Genomic DNA, 25,928 nt, shown 5'->3' with positions numbered 1-25,928 from the left:
TTCTGAAGTACTGTTAAGTGTCCTCCTTTAAAAACTTGGGGTGATGGTGCATGCAGTATGCAGTCAAGGTGAATTGCGAGTCTGAGTTTTTCAGAGGGCTTTTTGCTGATGCCGATGTTGTGCATGATGAAGTGTAGAGTCAGCCTGCTGGAGTCCTCTATCCTTCTTAATGCCTCGTCCAGCTTGGGGGAAAGTCCTTTCCATAGAGAAGCAGTGTGCAAGTTTGCAGTTTGTAAGGAATATTCTGAATCAGTTTCCTCTCCTCCAAAGAGAGAGAGCTGCTTGGAGAAATGCAAGTCCTTGAACTGCGGGCGTGCCTGAATGTGTGGGCTCCTTGTTGAACTAAATATAAATAGCTCAGTACATACCAGTAGGGGGCACTAATGTTCAAGGTTATTTTCCAGCATTACATGGCCTTTTGCAACAAAAGCATTCATCAACAAGGTTTTCATTTGAATTAACTAGCTCATCTCAGGAAAAAAGAATCTAACTGCATGTAAAAATTTGTCAGCAGATTAAGTACATTCTAAAATGTATAAAATACCTACCTCGTCTTCCCAAATATGGTTTAGTGTAGTCCCAACTGTCATTGTCATTCCTAATAACATTTAGACGAGTTGGCTGTTAAGATTGAAAATAATGTAAGTTCAAACTGTATATCCAAAGCATAAATATTTCTTGGGTAGGGTGTTGAAAAAAATATTTACCCGTGCATATTCAATTTTTAGTGTGCAACATCCAGCATATATATCAGCTCCATTGAGTGCTGCTTTAGCTTTCTGGGCACAAAGGACTGATTCAAACATAAGCTCTATTAAGGAAATTTGGTTTAAGGTATCTGATACTTAATCATTATTCACTCCCAAAGGACAGGATTGAAAATAATCACAAGTAGCTCTTTTACTTCTGGAAATGTTTTACCAATTTCAGGATGAATTTTAAGAGAATTTTTTGTTTTGTTTTGTTTTGTTTTTGAGACGTAGTCTCGCTCTATCACCAGGCTGGAGTGCAGTGGCGTGACCTGGGCTCAATGCAACCTCCACCTCCCAGGTTCAAGCAATTCTCCTGCCTCAGCCTCCCAAGTAGCTGGGACTACAGGTGTGTGCCACCACGCCCAGCTAATTTTTTATTTTTTTAGTAGATACGGGGTTTCACCATGTTGACCAGGATGGTCTCGATCTCTTGACTTCGTGATCCGCCCGCCTCGGCCTCCCAAAGTGCTGGGATCACAGACGTGAGCCACTGCGCCTGGCCAGGAGAATTTATTTTTAAGATCAGGGGTGGCTGGGAACAGCTGCTCACGCCTGTAATCCCAGCACTTTGGGAGGCTGAACCAGCTGAACAGCCTGAGCTCAGGAGTTCGAGACCAGCCTGGCCAACATGGTGAAGCCTCATCTCTACTAAAAATGCAAAAATTAACTGGGTGTGGTGGCGGGTGCCTGTCATCCCAGCTACTTGGGAGGCTGAGACAGGCGAATCACTTGACCACCCTGGGCAACAAAAAGCGAAACTCCGTCTTAAAAACAAAAACAAAAACAAAGGCACCAAAGAAAACATAATACAACCAAACTATCTACATTAATTCTTTTAGGTCATCATTAGTACTTTATAAATCGGAAAGCAGAGGAGATAATGGAGCATGGTCCCATTCCCTAGCAAAGGACAACTTGCAACCTTGAAACAGAAAAAATTTTACTCTTTAAAAAGAACATTACAAAGAGCCAAAGTAATACAAAACAAATACATGATTTTTACATATTTCTGAGAAGGCAGAGTTTTATAATACTCTATCTAAAATTTTATCCGTTTTTTAAAAAATTACTTAAGTCCATAATCTTAAAAAAATAAAATCACAAAGGTATATAAGGTAAAAAAACAAAGATAAAACATAAGTCCCTTGCCAGAAGGAAGCACTATTAAAGAGTTTGCTGTATATCCCTACCTTCTTCTATGCATACACATGCACACGTAGGTTGGGGTTTTCTCTTTATTATTATTATTATTTAAGATGGATCCAGCTTGGGGGAAAGTGTATTATCTATACTATTTTGTAACTTGCTCTTCTTATTCAACGTATGACAAATTTAACATAAAGAAGTTCTTACATAAACCGTTACCATTTTAAAGGTTCAATAAAAAAAGGTAAGATTTTACTGACTCTAAAGTTTTGGTACTTCCAAACTACTTTAAGAGGGAGTCAGAAAAGTTCACTTAGGATAAATTCCAAAATAGTACAAGTGTACATATCTTCAAATAGTGTTATTTAACAGCTTAAAAAGGAAGCACTAGATTGCTTTCTGGTAGCAAGTTATTCTCTTCATAAATAGTAAAATTCCCTGTGAGTACTGCAGTTTCATTTTTTAAATCTAAGTCATGTAGATTTTTGAGAGGACAAAGTAAACACCACTTGTCTAGAAATGCTTAAGCCAGAAAAAATAACATCCATATGAATTACACATCAATAAAAATTTACAAATAAAGGATATTCAACCATTGCTTGTATCCCATTTCTCTTGAATATAACAATACGTTGCACTTTGCCAACAGGGTTGCATACAGTATATAAAACATCCTATGAAGGAAAAGAAAAAGATTTCTTCACACTTTACATCTGAAAAAACATTAAAGCTATACTTCGTTTTGTTTTACCTAAAAATCATCAACTGTCAAGATGTCATTTCTATTGATTAATAAAATTAATTTTTAAAATTATTACTTTTTTTTTGAGACAGGGTCTCACACTGTTGCCTAGGCTAGAGTGCAGTGGCATGATCACAGTTCCCTACAGCCCTGACTTCCCAGGCTGAAACGATCTCCCACCTCAGTCTCCCGAGTAGCTGAGACTTCAAGGCATGCACCACCACACAAGGTTAATTTTTTCATTTTTTGTAGAGACAGAGTCTCACTATGTTGTCCTGGCTGTCTCAAACTCCTGAGCTCAAGGGATCCTACTACCTCAGTCTCCTAAAGTACTAAGATTATAGGTATGAGCCACCATGCTGGCCTAAAATTATTATACTTTAATAAATCTTATTTCTTCACCTACACAATACACCCACATTAAAGAAGTTCCAATGGAACATTTGGAAAGCACTGTCACCTATTTTATCGCCGAAATGAATCCTCAATTTTTATTTTCTTAACAGGTGACTAAAATAACTTCTGATGATATAAAATTAATAAACCAAAACTATAATTAATGAATATTTTTTCCAAATGTACACTGAAATGTTTAATATTATAATCACTTGTGTTATAGTAATAAATATGTATTAAGAGATAATATTAGAACAACTCTGGTACTCATTTTTCAAGGGACAATGGCTATAAAGAAAAGACCCAAGGAAGACCATACAGTTACATGTCACTAAACAAGATGCCTGAGTCATCTAAGAATCTAAATACCTACTTAGGAGTAATTATTCAACTATCAAGAAATTTCTTGAGCATCTATAATTTACACAACTGCATTGTTACACACCAGAGATATAACAAAAAACAGAGTACTTACACTAGATTAGCTGTATGTTTTCCCAACACCAAATATTATAAATATATTAATACTATATATTAATAAGTCTATATTTAAAATACAAAATGTCCAATTAAATCTAAAGAATATCTTATGCTTTAAGTTTATGTCCCAATATCATATGCCCAGACTACATATGATACCAACTGAAGTTTCCCTTACTGTGATGTTGTTCTATTCATTACAAAAATTAAGTGTCTGTGTTACTAGCTTATTATGAAACAGCATGTGAGTAGGAAGAAAACTGGTTCTGGAAACAAACCCTTTTTAAAACTTCTACCAATAACACTTTTCAAAAGAGTAAAGAAGCAGGGAATTTAAAGTAAATCAAAGACAGATTTTTAACAAGCTACTGCAAAACAGTTCATAATGATATGTGCATCTTACCGTAACATGGGATTCTGTCATTACCTAGTAGATGCTCTTATATATATGCTGGCATATGTGTGACAGAGATTTTTTGAACGATTTCGAACAAGTCTGTCTATAATTCCTTATTATCAAAAACAGAACTGGTACTGATTATACATTAAAAATTTCAATGTGCCTATTTAATTATGACAACTGTGCTTATCTTTTTAACTATAGCGCTCAGCACTTTTTCCTTGTTCATTAAACTTGATAAGATTAATTTTCAAAATTAAAAAAACTATTTTCTAGTATCTAGATGGCAATGAAAAAACTACAGATCAGTCACTCTGGAGGCAAATTGCAAAATCACTTTTAATTTCATTTGTCATACTAAAACACATACCACTGTAATTGGATAAAGTGGATTCTGAATTGAGAGCAGAAGAACTTTGTTGCCTCCCGATGGATCATCAGTATTTCCTGGCCGAGTGATCCTTTTGCTTGTAGAATAGTTGAAAAAAGCCTGTTGACCAGCAATGTACACGGGTTCATCTGCAGCAAATGTCACACATTCTTTGGCACTATCTATGTTTTCAAATTCCACTAGAGCCTGTCGTTTAAATGGCATCATCATCACATAGCTGAAAAGGGAGATAAGGAGGAAACACACAAACACAGCAAGTTCCGTTAACATTATTTGTCCTCAATTAAGTAAAAGCAGACTTTAGTAAAAATGTGTCAAATTCCACAGTATTCTTCACTACCTGTGTCCAGTGTAAGTCAACTTTGGAGTCTCTCTCTGTCACCCAGGCTGGAGTGCAGTGGCGTGATCTAGGCTCACTGCAAGCTCCGCCTCCCGGGTTCACGCCATTCTCCTGCCTCAGCCTCCTCAGTATCTGGGACTACAGGTGCCCGCCACCATGCCCGGCTAATTTTTTATACTTTCAGTAGAGACAGCGTTTCCCCGTGTTAGCCAGGATGGTCTCGATCTCCTGACCTCATGATCCGCCCACCTCGGCCTCCCAAAGTGCTGGGATTACAGGCATGAGGTAAGTCAACTCTTAAATCACCCAAAGAATTGTGGTACAACAGGTAGATGTACACACATGAAAGCTTATCTCCCAGTGATTAAGTTTATCTACCTCATGACCTCCTCAAAAACAATTATCTGTTATTAGTTACTAACAAGACAACCCAGTTTATTCTTTGGGGTGCTACTCCGAAGCAGTATTAGAAAATTTCAAAGACACAGAAACCAACGGAGATCAAACTCAACAGAAGGTTGGCAGACAGAATCCCTACTTAACAGCAGAAACTACTACCTCTCTTGAATTTTCTTGAATAAACATCCATACTAATAGCTAAGAACTGACTATACTTTTAAAACAGAGATAAATATAAATGGAAGCAACCACAGACTGACCAAAGTTCCAAAATTCATACAAATAATCTCCTCCAAAACATTTTAATATTAACCATCCATAAAAAATATTCATCAGAATACGGCAATCATGATTGTCTATGAGCGGGAGGGTAAGATGTTTACTTTTCATAGTATACTCTTTACTAGAGAGACAAACAAAGCAGCAAAAAAAAACCCAAAATATAATTCAGTACGTTCTTTTTGGAGGAGGTATATTTAATACAGGAAATGAAGAATAAAAAAGATATATTTTAATACAGGAAATGAAGAATAAAAAATGAAGAATAAAAAAGGAAGGAAGAGTTGAAGACAGAAATCATAGCACCTGGATCACAATGAGGGAAACATGTCCTCTATTCACAGGAACAAGAACCTTAAAAATGCTTTAAAATACAATTAAGTGGTTTTCGTAATAGCAGAAGGTCAAAGAAATGTCGGGTCCGGTACTCAGTGACATCACTGTTTCTCAATCAGGCATCCAGGACCTACTGCTACACTATGGAAACTGACAAATGGTACAGTATTAATAAGAAAGAAACAGATCACCTTACAGCCTGGCAAATTATTATTATAATAAATGTCAGCCTCCTCATTTATAAAACTTGGAGAATTGTCAAGATTAGAGTTAACATACAAACTGTTAAGCGGATTGCCTTGCACATTGTACACCCTCAATAAAAGGTAACTATTACTCTATTATTATTTTTTTTAAACATATCTTGCCTCATTCATCTTTATGTCCTCAGAAGCTAGAAACAGAGCCTAGCACATATTTGTTAATCTAGGGGGCTTATTAGTTTTCCCCACCCATATCATTCAAAATTAAAGAAGTACAAAAACAAGGCGTTGAATTTAAAGATTTACCAACTAAAAGTGCAAGATATAAATCCTAGGAGACATTCCTTTTAGAAACACAGACGCTTCAATGAAGTTCTAAAGTCTTGCACATGAAAAATAGAAAACGCTGGTATCGGGTCTATGCTAAAGAAATTCAAGAAGAAAAAATCTTCTTTCACAAAACAAAAAAGTTGGTTTAATATCTAAATGTATTACTAAGTTTATGTTATTACACTAATAATGCCATATGAAAACAGAAAATTATAAAGGTACTGATAGGGTTTGGCTCTGTGTCCCCACCCAAACCTCGTACTGAATTGTGATCGCCGGTGTAGGAAGTGGGGCCTAGTAGGAGGTGATTGGCTCATGGAGGTGGTTTCTAATGGCTTAGCACTATCCCCCTAGCGCTGTCTCCTGACAGAGTTCTCACAAGATCTGGTTGTCTGACAGTGTGTGACACCTCCCCCTTTGTGTGCGCGCTCTTTCTCCTCTTTTTTTTCTCTCTCTCCTGCTGGCTATGTAAAGATGTGCGTACTTCCCCTTCACCTTTTGCCATGATTCTAAGTTGTCTGAGGCCACCCCAGAAGCAGAAGACTGTATAGCCTGCAGAACCATGAGCCGATTAAACCTCTTTTCTTTATAAATTACCCACTCTCAAATACGTCTTTATAGCAATATAGCAATGTAACAACAAACTAATACAGGTACAGAAGTAAATTATTTATTGGACTGTTATAGACTTAGTAAATTTGCTTTCTGTGACTAAAATAAGAAGTGAGCTGGCTAGACACGGTGGCTCATGCCTGTAATCCCAGCACTCTGGGAGGACGAGGTGGGTGGATCACAAGGTCAGGAGTTCAAGGCCAGCCTGGCCAAGATGGTGAAACCCCTTCTCTACTAAAAATACAAAAAATTAGCCGGGCACGGTGGCAGGCGCCTGTAATCCCAGCTACTTGGGAGGCTGAGGCAGGAGAATCGCTTGAACTCAGAGGAGAGAGGTTGCAGTGAGCCAAGATCGCGCCACTGCACCAGCCTAGGTAACAGAGTGAAACTCCGTCTCAAAAAAAAAAAAAAAAAAAGGTGAGCTAAAAGTACAACTTAAAAGTGAAGGTTACCCAGAAAAGTAGCATCAATGAAGATAAAGAAAAAATTAAAATGTTTTATTTTCCTTTTTATCGCCAATATTCAATATAAAAAAACTAAAACGTTACAGACATTTTAGCATGTGCTTAAATTGCTTTTTGAAAATCTTTAAAACGCACTCATATGAAACCAGGTGTGGTGGCTTGTGCCTATAGTCCCAGCTACTCAGGAAGCTGAAGTGGGAAGACTGCTTGAGCCCAGGAGTTCAAAAAAGTAAAGAAAAAAGGTATTAATATGAGAAAGAGTGGGAGATCAAAGAGAGAAAAGGCTAAAGAAACAAAAAAGCTAAAGGACATGGTAGGATCAATGCTTTTAACTCCATCAATTTAAAAATCTTTACTAATTTCTAAATAAAAACATAGGAGAAGACAAGATTTAGTGCACAAACTGTGTCCTCCCAAATGTTGTATTGTAAAACTAATCATTTCCTAATATCTCCTTTAATGGGAAAGAAGGGGAAATAGAAATACAACATATATTTTAAATACTCTTTTGATTATAATGCATACAGTATAGAAAAATAACAAAAGTTAAAAAATACAAGCAATTTTATCCTGACACAACACAACCATTTTTAGTATCTTGTTATATTTTCTTCTGAGCTTCTTACCTATGCATCTAGTTTTTAGATATAAGCTTACTATATACTGAACTTGGTGATTCACCATTTTAATATAAGCAGTTTCTATACTGTTTATAATCCCACACATTCCGTTAAATAAACGGAAAGGTTCCAAATTGTAACACTTTGAAGCAAAATTTCTATTGGAGGCTGTTCAAGGTTCTTTCAGCCTTAATAGCAGCCACCTCTTATGCAAGTTCATTTCATACAACTGAAACTCCTATTACACCTATTTATGCCAATTAAGCTCTTAATTACACACTAATTTGTTCCAATTATTTCAGACTTTTCTATCCACATAACTACTAATCTTGAGGGCAAAATGACGCAAATTAACTGAATGACATTCACATACGGAAGATTTTACCAGAGATTAAGTATCAAATCAAAATTTTAGAGTCTAAAAATGCAAAGGCCACCAGGAGTAATTCAAATTACTAACTTAAAATGGTTCTATTTCTTTAATTCCTAACCTTCATGTCATGGTACTAATTAACATCAAAATAGTTACTGCTTCCCAAAGTTTCCATTTATATTTGCTCATCAACTTGTTTTCTGACATCTGCCTAAGAAAATAAATTTTAAAGCCCTAAATATACAAGAATAGAGGAAAAATAAACCACAGACACCCACCTCTTTATAATTTCATAGGACAATGTGCCACTTATATAATCATTAGAAGGTCCTTATAGAGACTGGGGTTAGTCTACTGTCAACAGCACGACTAAAGTCTAAGGAGTCTGTCTACTTAATATGTATCCACGCAGATTTAATTTCAATATCCACTCCAAATGACTGAGAACTGATATAATCAACTTAGTGATACACTTTCAACATACAAACTTTACTATGCCCATGTGGATTCTCAATTTGTACGTCCAAGGTTAACGTGTTTGCCAAGTCATTTACCTCTCAATGAGGTCACCCAAGAAAATACAATTATACCATGATGGAAGGTATCACCTAATACTACTATTCCTTTGAAGAAATAATCAATTTCTGCTGGATAACCTCTGCTGGACATCTCTGATCACTACCTCACTATCTATGCATTTTCCTCTCAATACTCAAATACTTAACATGAATTTTTATAAAACTGAAGCAGTAAGGGTAAGTATCTCGGAAAATACATTGAAATTTCTCTTCTATTTATATACTTCAACTTGATCTGTGTCTTTGATAGCTATAACAAAAACTCTAAACATATTCATCAAGAAAAAAATAATAAAATCAACTCTAGATTATCTATACTAAGAAAAGAACAACAGCCGGGCATACTCCAAAAATAATTTAGAATTTTTAAGTGCCTATTTTTGGCAGCAGATTCACTTTTCTAATTACGTTTTCACTTAAGTTAATATTCTTAAGTATACACCAGCTGTGGGAAGAGACGGGTAGTCTGTGTGAATACAAGGCACAAAAGTAAGACAAACTAGGATAAAATATTGCTCAGGATTTGCATTAAGAACTCACAGAGCCTATAATCCCAGCACTTCTGGAGGCTGAGGTGGGAGGACAGCTTGAGCCCAGGACAGCAGCTGGGGCAATGTTAAGAGACCCCCATCTCTACAAAAAATTTTTTTAAATTATCCGGGCATAGTGACATGCGTCTGTAGTCCCAGCTATTAGGGAGGATAAAATGGGAGGATAACCTGGGCTCAGGAGGTGGAGGCTCCAGTGAGCCATCAATGTGCCACTACACTCCAGCTTGGGCAACAGAGTGAGACCCTGTCTCAAAAAATAAAAAGAACTCACAGCAATATGCACCTAAACAAATAATGTCTACCCTTAATCTGCTTACTTTTAGTTGCCAATTAATTCCTAAATATTCCAAAATCAAGAACAACAAAAAAATCAATATTTAAGCATCACTACTTGAAACTTGGAAGATGAAGCATGTAATCAACTCACTGGTTTAAAGAGTGTTTGAATAGGACTCACGGACTCATTTGAAAATCAGATGAAAAGCGCACATAATTTCTTTATACAACTTTGGTGGGGAGTGAGAAGTGATCATAGCTCCACAAAAATACACTCATGCATCACCCAGGAAGGTTAAAAATAGCAGGCTTAAAACGTTCCAAAGAAATACAGTCATAGGCAAACAATAGATACTACTTTGTTTATATATACAAACAATATTTACTATGCTAAACATCAAGGCTTGTAACAAGCAAGCAAGGATTATTCTACCACACTGTTTTCAATCTACATGAAGTCCCTATCATCCTTACCATATTGTCCCAAATTTTTCCAGCGCTTCCACGAGGTCTGCTTCCACCACAGATTCACAGAGTCCTCGAACATGGACGACGGGTGAAACAGAAACTTTATGATGACTTCCACCTGCCTCCTAGCAAGAGAAAATAATTTCTAGTTAAAAAATGTTTAAGTCTAAGGCCGAACGCGGTGGCTCACGCCTGTAAACCCTGCACTTTGGGAGGTCGAGGTGGGCGGGCCACTTGAGGTCAGGAGTTCGAGACCAGCCTGGCCAACATGGTGAAACCCCATCTCTACTAAAAATACAAAAATTAGCCAGGCGTGGTGGCACATGTCTGTAGTCCCAGCTACTCTGGAGGCTGAGGCAGAAGAATGGCTTGAATCTGGGAGGTGGAGGTGGCAGTGAGCCGAGATCGCGCCACTGCACTCCAGCCTGGGCAACAGAGTGAGACTCCATCTCAAAAAAAACAAAAAAAAATTTAAGTCTAAGTTGAATTGCATCTTTTAGTAAATTCAAATCTGCTTAAAAAGTAAACATTTTTTTAAATCCCAAACCAAATCACAATTCACAAGTTAGCAAAAGGATATGAGAATAAAATAAATGTTTGTTTTAAAATTTTTAATTTCTAAAAAGGGAGCATTCTATCTCAGTAAGAAGTACAAAGATGTTATTTAATAACATTTCAACTTCAAGAAAATCTCAGAAAGAAAATTTAGCAGATACATGCTACAACTGGAAGTATATTTGATACTCATTAGTTCAGTGTTACCTCCATAAAATCAAAATCTCAACTAGTACAAATGAACAAAAAGTTCCAATCAAAAATTTTTCCTCAACATGAAGATAATATACTTATCTTTCCTGTAACGTAGTAATTTGTATCATCTTTTGTTCTTGTTTAATTGGTTATCTAGTCCCACTATAACTTGAAGATACTCACTTAGCAGTATTAATTCATTAAACACACGACAACTTAAATTTATACAAGGGTACCATCTTTGCAAGGCAGGGGGATGAATAAGAACTACTCAAAAATGCAAGCCCTCCTGGGCATCTACGGAATATTGTGTATCTTCGAGTATGCCTGGCAGGATGTTTCAAAATGTAAGAATATGGTCTTAAAGTTTATTTTTAAACGTAGTATCTGTACAAATTACTTTGAAAATGCAAATAGCTTTCATTTACTTATTCAAGTTCCATTAAGACAAAGATCTGTATTTACAAATGCCATCAGGCACTTCTCTTGCATCATAACTTCAGAAATTACTTCCACCGTGTACATCCTTGTCTATACAAAAAGAAATTTATTGAAGTTTTTTTCTCCTATAACAAGACTAATCTGAAAGCACTATTTTATCATTAAAATTTAACAATTGTTTTAAGAAAATTAAATCTCTTTAAGGCTATTTTAAATGACTCACCAATTTTTCTTTATTATAAAGACTGTTAGGAAAATATAACAAATGGAGTGCCCTGCCAGTAAAAAATTATGTCACAACTGAAAGGAACTGATTTAAATACATAAAGTAACCACAGAACTACTCAGGCTACTGTCAAATCCAAAAAATAAACTCAGTCCTTTGCCAATACTAATTCTATCCTTGGAATTTATTTGAATTGCTTATGCTCCGTCTTTCCTATGGTTAAACAGATATCCCTTACATGCCACTAAGTTTGAAATGAATAATTCTGACTATACCCTACACTTAGTTTATCAACAAAGTTTATCAACACTTTCTTAAGCAACATTAACAATGAGACTCTGTCTAGATGAAATTCAGCAATCAAATGTGCATATCATCATTACATTCTTAAATATAACTGGAAATGAATCAAGCAGGAAGAGCTCTAAATAATACCTACCTGCCAAACAGAGCATGTATTTAAAGTATAACAACTTTTACTCTCAAAATAATTAGAAAATAATAAACTGCAAGATATAATTAAGAGAATCATTTCAGTCCATTCTTAGAAATCAGGTGGCAAAGGTAAAATAAAAGGACAACAGAAAACTGTATTGGCCTCAACTCTTCAAAAAGTTAGTATCAAAAAATAGTGGAGGGAAGATTCTATATGGAGACTAAGAGACACAGCAACCAAATGCTGGGCCAGGCGTGGTGGCTCATGCCTGTAATCCAGCACTTTGGGAGGCTGAAGCAGGTGGATCACAAGGTCAGGAGTTCCAGACCAGCCTGGCCAAGATGGTGAAACTCCGTCTCTGGTGTGGTAGAGGACGCCTGTAATTCCAGCTACTTGGGAGGCTGAGGCAGAGAATTGCTTGAACCCAGGAGGCAGAGGTTGCAGTGAGCCAAGATGGTGCCACTGCACTCCAGCCTGGGCGACGGATTGAGACTCCGTCTCAAAAAAACAAAAAACTTAAATGCTGGCCGGGCACGGTGGCTTACACCTGTAATCCCACCACTATGGGAGGCCAAGCCAGGCAGATCACAAGGTCAGGAGTTCAAGACCACCCTGGCTAACACGGTGAAACCCCGTCTCTACTCAAAATACAAAAAAATTAGCCGGGCGTGGTGGCAGGTGCCTGTAGTACCAGCTACTCTGGAGGCTGAGGCAGGAGAATGGCATGAACCCAGGAGACAGAGCTTGCAGTGAGCCAAGATCGTGCCACTGCACTCCAGCCTGGGCGACAGAGCAACACTCCATCTCAAAAAAAACCCAAAAAACTAAAAACAAACAAAAAAACCAAATGCTGTATGTGAGCCTTTATTATACAACAGTTAAAACTACTATCAAACAGATATTAGGAACAACTAGAGAAATTCTAATACAGACAGGATATTAGGTTAACATAACAGAATTAATTATCACTGTCTTTAGTAAGAAATAGTAATGGTTATGTAAAAGAACACCCTTATTCTTAGGAATGTTGCGATATTTAGGCATGAAATGTCATGATGTTTGAAATTTACTTTCAAATAGTTTAGGGGAAAATAATATAGGGAAAAAAAGTATGTATATAAATATAGATATGCAGATGTAGAGAAAAACCCCTACACAGCAAAAAGCTAAAAACTGCTGAATCTAAGTGAAGGATATACATAAGTTGAACATTTTATATAACAAAAAGTTGCAAAATTATTTTATAATATTTAAAGCCTGCTAAAAGGTATGAATAACTTTATTAAAAATACCCACGGCCAGGCACAGTGGCTCATGCCTGTAATCCCAGCACTTTGGGAGGCTGACACAGGCAAATCACCTGAGGTCAGGAGTTCGAGATCAGCCTGGCTGACATGGCAAAACCCCATCTCTACTAAAATTACAAAAATGAGCTGGGCGTGGTGGTGCACATCTGTAGCTACTCAGGAAGCTGAGGCAGGAGAGTTGCTTAAACCCAGGAGGCAAAGGTTGCAGTGAACTGAGATCACATCATTGCACTCCAGCCTGGGCAACAGCACCTCCGTCTCAAAAAAAAAGAAATACCCATGAACCCACCATCCAATTTAATAAATAAAACATTATTGGCCAGGCGTGTTGGCTCACACCTGTAATCCTAGCACTCTGGGAGGCAGAGGCGGGCTCAGGAGTTTGAGGCTCAGGAGTTCGAGACTAGCCTGCACAACGTGGCAAAACCCCGTCTCTAGCAAAAAAACAAAACATTAGCTGGGCGTGGTGGGGTACACCTGTAGTCCCAGCTTCTCAGGAGGCTGAGGTGGAAGGACTGCTTGAACCCAGGAGGTGGAGGTTGCAGTGAGCCAAGATCATGCCACTCCAGCCTGGGTGACGAGCAAGATCTTGTCTTAACAAAAAAAAAAAAAAAAGAAAAGGAAAAAAAAAAGAAAAGACAAAAAAAACACAAAACAATAAATTGATCACATCTCTTACTACCCCCTTCCCTTCCCATTATAGGTAACCACTATCATGAATATAGTGCTAAAAATATAACTATTTTTCAAATTGGTCTTCTTACAAAGAAATGGATTATACAATCGATTTTTAAATCTCTCAAAAAAATCTCATTTTAATATATTATTATTTAATTATATTTCCTAAGTGAAATAAACTGAAACCACAGTCATCACTTAAAAGCTGAACGATGTGGGCCGGGCGCAGTGGCTCACGCCTGTAATGCCAGCACTTTGGGAGGCCAAGGCAGGCGAACACCTGAGGTCAGGAGTTTGAGATCAGCCTGGCCAACATGGTGAAACCACATCTCTACTAAAAATACAAAAATTAGCTGGGCGTGGTGGCGGGCACCTGTAGTCCCAGCTACTTGGGAGGCCGAGGCAGGAGAATGGCGTGAACCCGGGAGGCAGAGCTTGCAGTGAACTGAGATCGCGCCACTGCACTCCAGCCTGGGCGACAGAGCGAGACTCCATCTCAGAAAAAAAAAAAAAGGGTGGACAATGTTAAATATACTCAGTATGGTAATTAGGGGAAGATACGATTATCTCAACGTCAAGGCAGAACACATACCCCTCACCCCCCTTGTATTTCCCTTATTCCCACTCAATGAATCTGCCATTCATAAGTTTATTTACCTTGATATTTCTATTTTTAAATTATGTCCCCTTTTCTTTAACACACATTTTTCTCATTCTTTCTGTAGCGATAAAAAAAAAAAAACCTATGGCTGTTTCCAAACATAAAACCAATGTATCAAAGATATCTTTCCAAACTATTTGTCTGCCAGCCTCTCCTGAGCTTCGTTTTCCCCCTTTTCTCCCAAAACACTCATACTTTTCTTAAATCACTTCTTTACCTGTACTATACACTGGTGACAAGAAATCTGGTGTCATTTGTAGAGACTTCTCTCTTTTTTTTGAGACGGAGTCTCGCTCTGTCACCCAGGCTGGAGTGCAGTGGCGCGAGGTCTCACTGCAACCTCTGTCTCCCGGGTTCAAGCAGTTCTCCTGCCTCAGCCTCCCGACTAGCTGGGACCACAAGCATGCACCACCACACCTGGCTAATTTTTGTGGTTTTAATAGAGACAGGGTTTCACCATTTTGGTCAGGCTGGTCTTGAACTCTTGACCTCAAGTGATCCACCCGCCTCAGCCTCCCAAAGTGTTGGGATTACAGCTGTGACCCACCACGCCCCGCCTGTAGAGATTATTTTACCTACTCTACAATAACCTCTTTTAAGCATCATACTATGAATCTTGACTCCTAAACTGGCGAATAAATCAGTTTTGTTTTTACCCAAATATTAATATTGTGGTCATGTCTTCTCCAGCTTAAGGAGTCCTTTTTCAATCCTTCCTCATACAGGAGCCCAAGTTATTTCCATTTCAGATGTTTAGTTACCTAGGCTCTCTCCTTTCTGTATCTATTGCTTACCAGACTAGAAACAATATCCCAGCTGCGTACCCAGAAAAAGAAGGCATGCTTGCAACATACATGCACTTTACAAACTTACATAATCTCTTCTTTAGGTCAATTGGGTTAACTGTAATGGCGGCATTATTTGGTCTCTTACTACAGGCTCTAGACCAGTCTACTTACAGACATTTCAAATTCTCAGCCCTTCAAAGGCCATTTCAGGGACAAACTCTTAATAATATTTTATTTTTTTTTATTTTTTCACAACTCCCTCTTCACAGCAATACTAACTTTAAATGCTAATTTTGACTACTGCATATTAAGAACTAAACTCTACTGAAGAGAAGAAAAGCTCAGTACAGTATAAACAAAGGTTCAATAAACACCCTTTATTGGTGTTTATTGAACAGTTATTGAAGAGTTAGCACACTCTACCTCATCTACATTTCCCTCTTCTACATAATCTTTCAATTACCGATATTTGTAATGATTTATTAAGTCACACCTAAGTTTACTCTTCAGACGAAATATCCTCCAGGTTCTTCTGTCACTCCTTTTATGATGCAATTTCTAGTGCCTTCTCCATTCTGGTAAGCTTTCTGGATACATTAAAATTTATCAATGTAGTCCCAAGCATGAGTACAGTATTTCCAGACATAAAACTATCCCCTATCTTACTCTGGACACTTCATATAGACCAAAGGACAAAGTTTTAACAGGCAGCTGTAAATATCATTTTAACCCACACAATGTTTAATCACATTTTTTCCCTACTAAATTAAATAATTATGTCTCTTGGTCTTTTTCTCTTTGTAAAGAAGCACATCTAAAACACAGGGAAACTAACTTTCCTATCCAAAGTTTTTAGGTACATTTGATCACATAACAGAGCAAAGATGTAAAATTATGGCCGTATGAGTCAAGTAACTTTTTTTATTTTTTTTTTGAGATGGAGTCTCGCTCTGTCGCCCAGGCTGGAGTGCAGTGGCACGATCTCGGCTCACTACAACCTCCGCCCCTCCAGGTTTAAGCAATTCTCTGCCTCAGCCTCCGGAGTAGCTGGGATTACAGGCGCTTGCCACCACAACCAGCTAATTTTTTCTATTTTTAGTAGAGACGAGGTTTCACCACCTTGGCCAGGCTGGTCTTGAACTCCTAACCTCGTGATCCACCTGCCTCGGCCTCCCAAAGTGCTGGGATTACAGGTGTGAGCCACTGCGCCCGGCTGAATCAAGTAACTTTTTAAAAAACAAACTTTTTTATTTTTGCTCATGTAATAGAAATCATTTGGTTTTGCCTACCCAGAATTCCTTACCCCTTCTGCTTAAAAATAAAAACATGCAAACAAAAACAAAACAAAACAACTCCGTATTATTATTATACGTTGGTATTTTCAATCACACAGTCATGCCTCCTCAACCTCAGAGGTGGCCTGGGGGAAGAGGGGAAGATCAAAAATGCTTGATAAGAAGGGATAATAAATAAGGGCTGGGAAAGAGAGGATGCTCTTTAGCTGCTAGCTATAATAATGTCAGCCTAGCTTTACCACTATACAGAGAAAAGGAGAACTGAAACATGGAAAGAGAAATCAAGTCCCTATGACATCATCTAAATCCCTGGATCCAGCTATTCCTAAAACCAGTGTCACAATTTGGCTTTCCCAGTTACATGGGCCAATAAATCTTCTACCCCACTCCCTTTTTGTTTTCCTTAAGCTCATCTGAATTGTTGCTGTGGCTGTAAGCCCTGAAAGTTGTATTCAATTTCATGGAGGCAAAAAAAGCAATATATGATGTAGAACCACAGATTTTTAGATATGTAATATTTTTTCACTATTATAGCCCCACCACCTGACATATGGTAGAAGCTCAATTATCATGTTTTAAATGAGGCTAGAGATCACTGAGTTCCAGAGAGGTTAAGTGAAAAAGCTTGTTAGCAGAGCCAATACACTTGCCTTAATTGTGCTACTGGCTCTATGAACAGCTCTTTTCACCGTAACGTACTAACATGAAGAAACAGTCTAAAACCAAAAGATGGTAAAACCTACTACTTTTCATTTCTTTCCCCAAACTAGGCCTAAAAATCCTCACTCTACTAGAACAGCTTTGCTGGAGGAGACACAAGACACTACTGCTATGCAAGCCTCAGGCTCTGGCACTTACCTCTGGGGCACACATCCTTTAACTACTTTATTTCCAGGAAGTAGTTACTACACAGTCTTCTAAACTTCTCCTGTGAGAGCTAAGTGACCTCATCCCATCTCCCAACCCATATGCATCTAATAGATCACAGTAATATTGCTATCATCAGTAATTTACATTGTGCAAGTATAACATAATAGTGTATCCTGAATTCAAACTGGATTTTCAATGTGCTGTATAATCCTTTGTTTGCAAATCCTAGGAGCTACAATTTTATCTTGGCATTCTGCCATCTTTCACGTCTATTTATTAAAAGTTGAGAAACAAATTTTCACTTCATCAGCAAACAAACCACTTAATAATCTTGATTTGCCTGTTTATTCACTAGCAGAAAACAGAAAAACTTTAAAATCTCCAAAATAAATTAGCACTCCATCCCAATTCCTCAAGTGGTTTTGCCAAGTGAAGCCTTAGTATTTCCAAGTCAAGCTGCTTTCTTAAAAGAAGATACAGAAACTTACTATTAATATGATCTTGAAGGTCATGCCTATTAAATTTAAGAACACTACTCCACAAGAAAAAAGTAACTACAATACGTGGCAGGAACCTCTATAATCAAGCCTTATTCAACAATGCAGCTCAGTGAATGTGAAAAACCCTAGGAGTTTTTTGCTCTATTAAAAAAAGGTACCAGAAGACACAAATTTGAAGGGTGTTTTATTTCTTATATCCAAAGTACTAACTCTTCTCTCATTTCTCTTTATACCTTCAACATAATGATCACTCACAATTATCCATTCATTTTTAAGAGCCTTTGTAGAACCATTATGTTTTTCTTAAACACTCATTTTCCTCTTTAAATGTAGTTAATATATTATCAAAGCACTCAAGGTTAATCATAAAAAACCAAGCAATGTAAATCTTCAAAGGTTTACTTTGCACTTTACAAACTTCCAACTAGAGTTGAAAAGAATGCCATCATTGTACCTAATCTGCATTTACTTTTAACAGTCTGACCACAAAGGTATTTCTTCTCTGGGCTGAAGGACCACTGAAGTTGTGCAAAACCCTTTTCAGTTACAATGAATTACCAAATATCTGAACGAAGAAGCACAAGACAGTAAACTTCTATCCGGGGAATGTCTATCCTAATAATAGAATTTTATTATGTACAGGTTGCCATAGTTGCCATGATTTCAAAATAGTACCAAAAATTACATGAAAAATATTTAAAAACAAGATAAACAAGGCTTCATTAGATTTCATAGTACAATAATGGTTTTACTGTTAAATGAAAACAATTCACCCTTTCCTAGGAAACATATCAGCAGTAAGATAAACAAAAAAATTAAAATTTATACCTCAATCTGCTTATATCAGTTCCCGCCTGGGTAACTTAAAAGCAGCATTAGCATTACGTTAATCACTGAACTACAGCTTCGGGTAAAAAAGGCATGTGTTTCAACCTTCATATTTTACAGACTAAGAGAACTCAGTAGTAAACTGACTTTCTCAGAGTCACACAAATTGTATGCTAAGACCAGGTGCGGTGGCTCACGGCTGTAATCCCAGCACTTTGGGAGGCCGAGTCAGCTGGATTTCTTGAGCCCAGGAGTTAAGAGACTAGCTTTGGCAATATGGTGAAACCCCTTCTCTACAAAATACAGAAAAAAAAAAAAATTGGCCCGGCGTGGTGATGCAGGCTTCCAGTCCCAGCAACCCGGGAGGCTGAGGTAGGAGGATCGCTTGAGCCAGGGAGATCAAGGCTGCAGTGAGCCGTGATCGCCAGCTGCTGCACTCCAGCCCCGGGCCATAGAGTGAGACCCTCTCAAAAAAAAAAACTGCATGCTAAGACTAGATTCTTGACCATCCCCAAACCCTACTCAGTGCCATTTCCACCGCTCCACACACTTCGCTTTGGATACATTAATTATATGTTATTTTCTTCCCAACATCCAAAATAATACTATTGATTTAATGCTTTACCTGTTTTCAAAAACAAATTTTTATAATCTGATTTAAGTATCTTTCCAAAATGCCTGAAGACATTTCATGATGCCGCACAAAAACCCAAGCAAGATTTCTAGCAACGAGGTACACTGATCAAATACATCGAAATATCAGTTATAATATTCCTGTTTCCAATTTCCACAACAGAGTTGGCTTTGAACTGAAACTTCCTAAGAAAAAATGCATTTCCTTTATTCACACTTCCAAGTTACATTTTGAATATTTCAAATAGCTCGGCACAAAAATCTAAAGTAATAGCTAACACCGTAACAAGACTGAGAGAAAAAATTCCTTTTTTAAATGTGTTGTTAAGTTTGCCCTCACATCCTGGTAACTGGAAACTAATGCTGGGTGACTACTGACCAGCCTTTTTTTTTTTAATTTAAAAATTCAAACGGTTATAAAGGGCTTCTAATGTGCGTCTTATTTTTAAAAGGTAAGGTAAAAACCCTTTTAACCTAATAGTAGGATACATGTGTACAATTTCGCAATTCTGTTAAAGTTTGCAGACTTAATCACAATTCATATGTGTTAAATGTTTAAAAAACATCTAAGTCATTAAAACCGCTTAAGTGCACCAAACAAGGGCAATAACGTTTGCTCCGCTTTGTTTCCTTAAAGTCTCCATCCAACTGAAGCTAACTACTTGCTGTGGACAAAATGATCACATTCCTTCTGCTTCCCCCTAACATTTCTGGTAAGAGAAAGACATGGCTCTAGGAATGTGTGTTTAATGCAGTCCTGAGCTCAGTTCATCCTCTCATGGGGCAAATCTGGAATAAATTACCAATGAAAAACTTTAGTAATTTTAAGATTTGTTTTACTTGAAGGTAGGGGTGTACCAACAGCTGCCAACACTTCTGTTGAAGTGTTGTAACCGAAGAGGCAAAAAGTGTACTGAGCAATCCACAAAACTGGGTAGAGCAAAGGATACACGCCATGCTTATAAAGAGTTTAATTTTAAAATTTTTTAAATTAAACCTTCAAGGGAACTAGCATGTGAACGCCAAGGCATAATCTGTTATTTAATTACGGGTCTCTATAGGACCGAGGTGGAGAGAGCCCCCGGTGGAACCGACGCAACCATCCCGGGATGGTGACCAACGTGCGGATGCTGCGGGCAGAGGGACTGAAGAGAATCGGTGGTCCCGACGCTGGCCCCGAGCCGGAGGAGTTAAACTAACAAAGAGCTCTCCGAGCAGCGAAACCCCCCAGAGCGGAAGCGACGCCTCCCCGCCGCCGCCGCGCCGCGACCCTCCCCAAGTTCAGGGCCCGGCAGTGGACTCGCTGTGGGGCCTGCGGCCAGGACGGGGCCGGGTTCGCAGTCGGGATGCGGGAAACAGGTAGAGGCCAGAATACAAGCCCCAAAGAGAAGAGCGGGCGCTTCCCCAAACGGGTCGGCGCAGCGGAAAAGGCTAATTGAAGCGAGCGGGAGGCCCCGCACCGAGGCCCCGCCAACCGGCCCTGCTTCCCGGGGAGCAGCCAGGCACAGCGGACAGGGGGGCCGCGCTTTGTTACCGGCTGGGAGAAGCTCCGGCCGCCGCCGCCGCCGCCATCGCCCCCGCCCCGGGGCGTCGCTTCCCGGCGGTTCTCGCTTTCCTCGGCCGAGTAGTCGATCTCCCCCTCCTCTGTCTTGAGACGCTTGGCCTGGCTCTCGTACTCCCGGTCCTCCTCGTACGTCTCCCTGGGGGAGGAAGAGGAGGAGGACATGGCGGCGGCCGGAGGGACCGGCTGGCAGGCGGGTGGGGGTGGCGGTGGGGCGCGCGCCTCGGATGCCGCCGGCCAGTCCTCGCCGCCGGCAGCGCCTCTTCTGCGAGGGTCTCCGCGGCCCGGCCGTCCGCGAGGACTGCGCGGCCAGGAGACTGGCGGCTGAGAAGCGCGGACGGACCGAGGGGGGCGCCCCGGGAGAAGGCTCTGGAGCGGCCGCTCCTCTCAATTACCGAGCCAACATTCAGCCTCTCCCTCCTCCTCCGTCTCCGCTCCCTGCCCGGAGGAGCGAATCTAAGGATGAGGACGCAACCGTGGCTTCCGGTCTTCCCTCCTCCCCTAAGCCGCTCCCAGCCGCGCAGGCCGAGCCTCCGCCCCCGCCTTCGCGGCCGTCGCGCAGGATCGAATCCAGCAGCAGCCTGCGGGAAGCGCCCCCCGGCCCGGGTTCTGCTCCCTATTGGCAGGGGCTGGAAAGTCGACCGGGCTTCCCATTGGCTGTGAGGGCCGTTCGTCAAAAGCCTCCCGCTACTCGACCTCGCCTCCCTCTCCGCGCCTTCTGAACTTGCCGCGGTCCTGCGAGGCCCGGCGCGCAAGGCGCGCCGCCTGGGAGCCGTTGGGACCCCGCAACCGTTGGCGCTGTGCTGCGCCTACCCGAGGCCAGGCGTGGAGTGAACACGGACGAGCGACGAGAAGTGCGGAGAGGCCAGGGTTGCGGGTGTTAACCGCCCTGCCGCTAATTTAAATGCTTTTTATCACCTCTTAAAAAGAGAACGAGGAAAAAAACCTCTAAAATCCCTGCAGACATACCCCCCGAAAAGCCCTAAAATTGCAGGTGATGAAGGGAGAAAACGGCTTGGAGCCATGAAAGTGGTCTTTCCACTGTTTTGTGTGCAAAATCTGGTAGAAGTGGGCGGACTCTCCCGCCCCTAGCTGGGTGTTGGAGAACAGCTGTCAGCGTTGACTGAAGGCTGCGAGGCGCGCGTCGGAAGGAGGCGCTGCACGCGGGCGCTCGTCGGTCTGATCGGTTATAACTCGTTTGTAACCTGGGCCCTTTACTGACAATGTAAGGGACTTGCCTGTCCCTGTAAGTCCCTGCTCCAGTTAAATATGTTTTAATCCTTCCATAGAAAATCTCATCCTCCATCCCAATTCTTTCTCTTCCGGACAATGTATTTATTTCACTTGATCATTTATGTCGAAAGATACAAAAGCCTTTCAAAGTTCTGTGATCAGAGCTTGCTTCCTCTGGGGCGTCCTGAGGGCTCTTCCAAGATTTTAGTTGCTGCTCTCTTTTTGCAACAAGGCCGCTTATAACTCCCTCTTAAGATGTTCTGTTTTAAAAACTGTGAGCGCCTGAAGACAGGAACTGTGTGCAATTTTCATTTTCGCAAGCCCAGTTCCTGTGCAATCTCCAGCACAATTTAGGTGCTCAACAATGCTGAATGAGTAGTCCTTGGGAAATAAAGGCCCAGTGTATCTTTCAGGACAGAAACTGGCAAATCAAGGCAACCTAACTGCCCTCTGTCAGGTGCCTCTTGGAGGACTGCCTGAAATCAAGAACCTCTTGTGTTTCTGTTGTCCTTGTCCCTCGGATGCTTTCCTAGATGTGGCTCTTCATTTCCTAAGAGTGTAGATTGCTTCCTCCTCCAGCCTAGTTCTCTCCAAAGTTATTTCCTCCTCCAAAAAAGCTATTTTTATTTATTGCTGAGAGTGCTTTAACATAACACTTTTGTACTTTGTAAATTACACCGCCTGTCATTTTGGAATCCAATTGCAAGATTTTCCACACTATGCAGCTATAATCAAATGTGTGTGCGGCTGCAGGTATACATTGACAAAACAGAACTAAAAAAATTATAAATTTATTTTTTAAATTAAAATGGAAGTCGACAGAAGAAATAGCAAAAGAGAGCCGCAGAGCTGGCTGCGGATGAGAAAATGTCATTGGCAAACAGCTCTGCAATGGTTTGGGAAAGTAAAATAGCAACAAGGGAAACAATGATACAATTCTGCTTAAAATATGTCCTATGGATTCATATGTCCCCTAACATATTCAGAATGCAGACATTACCTGGCCTTCAGAAAGCTGAAGATACCAAGGGTCAAAAAAAAGGTTTAACAAACCTACTTCATGTGTTATCTTTAGCATCCATTGTCCTTTTTATAGCAGTCTCAGTATCAAAGATCAGGAAAGGACGAGTGAATTAATAAACTTGATACAAAGGAAACTTCTTTGATGAGGTGAGATGGGCCATTCCTAAGATATTTTTAGTTTGCTCAAATTAAAAGAGAAGAGCTGAGAGCTTAAAACAATTGTTTTTTAGGAGAAAGAAAGCAATAGAATATTATGTGAAATAATTGAGAGTGATGAGAAGCACTAAATATCTTTTTGTTAAGTATGAGCAACTACCTGTTAATTTTGTTTTATGTACATTTTCATATGCTAGGTGAATTTAGTTTGGTAAATTCTATTCACTCACAACTGGATTTACTAGGCCTTATACAAACTTTCCAAATATTTCTTGTGAAGATGCAAATATTTTAAATTCTCAAAGCCCTGCATTCAACCTATGGATTATACCACATTACAATGCAACTCTCACACCAATGGGTAAGGAAACCCAGCCTTGCCAAACCTACGGCTGCTGTGCTCAGCGTTCACAAATAGCAGGTGGAAGTCAATATGTACCAGTATTAAACTTTGTTCTTTTTGTAAGTAGCCCAGTTGAGTAAAAAAAAAAAAAAATATTGAAGGAGTAAAACTTAGAAAGCATTCTTAAAGGACATCAGTCAGTTCGTTGACCATGGGTGAAATGCGAGCTTGTTGCAGATGAGTTGTTTAGACAGTGACAGTAGGTCCTTTGATAAGGAAAATACTAGCTAGCTCATCACCAGGGCATGAGAAGAGCTAAAGAGAGAGGACATAAATTATACTCTATATGATTTCACTTAGGTGAGACAAAGAAATTACACACTGCCCAGTAGCCAGAAATACCTAAGAAAAGCAGAAACAACTCCTAAATGCCATGACTGTCTGGAACCTCTCATGCATTACGGCCTCAGACCTTTGACTATTTTCTGAACATTTGATTGAATTGGCTGCTGTCAAGTAGGCAGCAGCCAAGAGCTCCCATTGCCACAGCTCAAAGGGGATTCCGGTTATACTGGAGTAGGAGACAGGCTTAGGGCAGGCCTAGGGAAATTGAGAGTCAAGGGCCTTTATAATCAATCCAGCCTCAAATTGCCCTTTAGTTTTAAATCTCGTTACTGACCTATTAAATTTATAAGACATTGTGCTAGGTGATGAGAGGTCTATGTGAGCTGGTCCCTGCCCTCTCAAAGCTTGCAATCAAGTTGTGGAAACAAGGCTCATACCCAAGAGACAGGCTACAAGCATCCATATGTAATAATACATATACAATAATTAATAGCCACATTTAATGTGCCGGTCACTATGCTAACCACTGAAAGGGTTTTGTCAATAAATTCTGACAGAAGCCTTTTACCAGAGGCATTATTATTACTCTTCCCAGTATACAATTAAAGAAACAGTCTAGAGGAGATTAAGAAACCTGCCTTAGGCTGGGCACAGAGGGAGGCAGAGGCAGACAGATCACTTGAGCCCAGGAGTTTGAGACCAGCCTAGGCAACGTGGCAAGACCCTGTTTCTACAAAAATTTTAAAAATTAGCCTGGAGCGGTGGTGCGTGCCTGTAATCCCAGCCACTCAGGAGGATGAGGTGGGAGGATTGCCTGAGCCCAGGGAGGTCCAGGCTGCAGTGAGCCGTGATTGTACCACTACACTCTAACCTGGTGTTGGAGTGAAACTCTGTTTCAAAAAAAAGAAAAGAAAAAAAAGGAAACCTGCCCTAAAGCTGCAGTTAAGAAATTGAAAAGCCAGGACTGGAACCCAAGCAATCGGGTTCCAGAGCCGGTACTCGTCATCAGAAGACCGATGATTTAATTATTGTGTTATTTAGTACCATGGACATACAGATCTAATTTATAGTCACTTATTATATAATGATGCTAATTCATTCACTAATTTCTCCTTTTTATTTATTTATTTATTTGAGACAGGATCTCACTCTGCTGCCCAGGCTGTGGAGTGCAGTAGCGCAATCATAGCTCACTGTAGCATCTACCTCCTGGGCTCAAGCAATCCTTCCACCCTAGCCTCCCAAGTAGCTGGGACCACGGGCACATACCAGCACACCCAGCTATTTTTTTTTTTTTTTTTTTTTGTAGAGACGGGGATCTCACTATATTGCCCAGGCTGGTCTCAAACTCCTGGGCTCAAAAGATCCTCCTGCCTTAGCTTCCCAAAGCATTGGGATCACAGGCATGAGCCACTGAACTCAGCTTCATTGACTAATTTATACCTGGGTTTATGTAGCTATAATCCTGGGAAGGGTTGAATAGGTTATAGTTTTCATCATTTGCATTTGTATAAGGAAATTCAATTTACTTCCACAGGAAATTACAAATATAATGCACTGTTTTAGTGTTAATTTTTTACTTTTTCTATTTTTATTTTTTTAGACAGGGTCTTGCTCTGTCACCCAGGCTGGAGTGCAATGGCATGATCTAGGCTCACTGCAACCTCCGCCTCCTGATTCTTGTGCCTCAGCCTCCTGAGTAGCTGGGATTACAGGCT

At 39.9% G+C, this 25,928-nt stretch overlaps 1 protein-coding gene across 2 annotated transcripts in view; it reads right to left on the bottom strand.

Annotated features, from left to right (window-relative positions):
* The window catches only part of HNRNPLL (heterogeneous nuclear ribonucleoprotein L like), a 42,756-nt gene extending 17,655 nt beyond the window's left edge, over positions 1-25,101 (bottom strand). The window contains exons 1-7 of one of the 2 annotated variants that reach the window (XM_009237380.3): positions 21,506-21,681; positions 21,084-21,249; positions 10,143-10,261; positions 4,287-4,524; positions 2,487-2,572; positions 708-804; positions 549-621 (exon numbers count right to left, since the gene is read on the bottom strand). In XM_009237380.3, the coding sequence (XP_009235655.1) occupies positions 549-621; positions 708-804; positions 2,487-2,572; positions 4,287-4,524; positions 10,143-10,261; positions 21,084-21,249; positions 21,506-21,516 (790 nt within the window). In that variant the 5' untranslated portion in view covers positions 21,517-21,681. Of the gene's footprint in view, positions 1-548; positions 622-707; positions 805-2,486; positions 2,573-4,286; positions 4,525-10,142; positions 10,262-21,083 lie in introns of both variants that reach the window. The other variant, XM_024242611.3, reaches the window with a different exon arrangement.
* Between the last annotated feature and the right edge of the window lie 827 nt (positions 25,102-25,928).

The sequence above is a fragment of the Pongo abelii genome, chromosome 12, assembly GCF_028885655.2.
Source record: "Pongo abelii isolate AG06213 chromosome 12, NHGRI_mPonAbe1-v2.0_pri, whole genome shotgun sequence".
NCBI lineage: Eukaryota > Metazoa > Chordata > Mammalia > Primates > Hominidae > Pongo > Pongo abelii.
The sequence above is the reverse complement of the archived record's forward strand: the minus strand, read 5'-3'. Positions and strand labels throughout refer to the sequence as shown.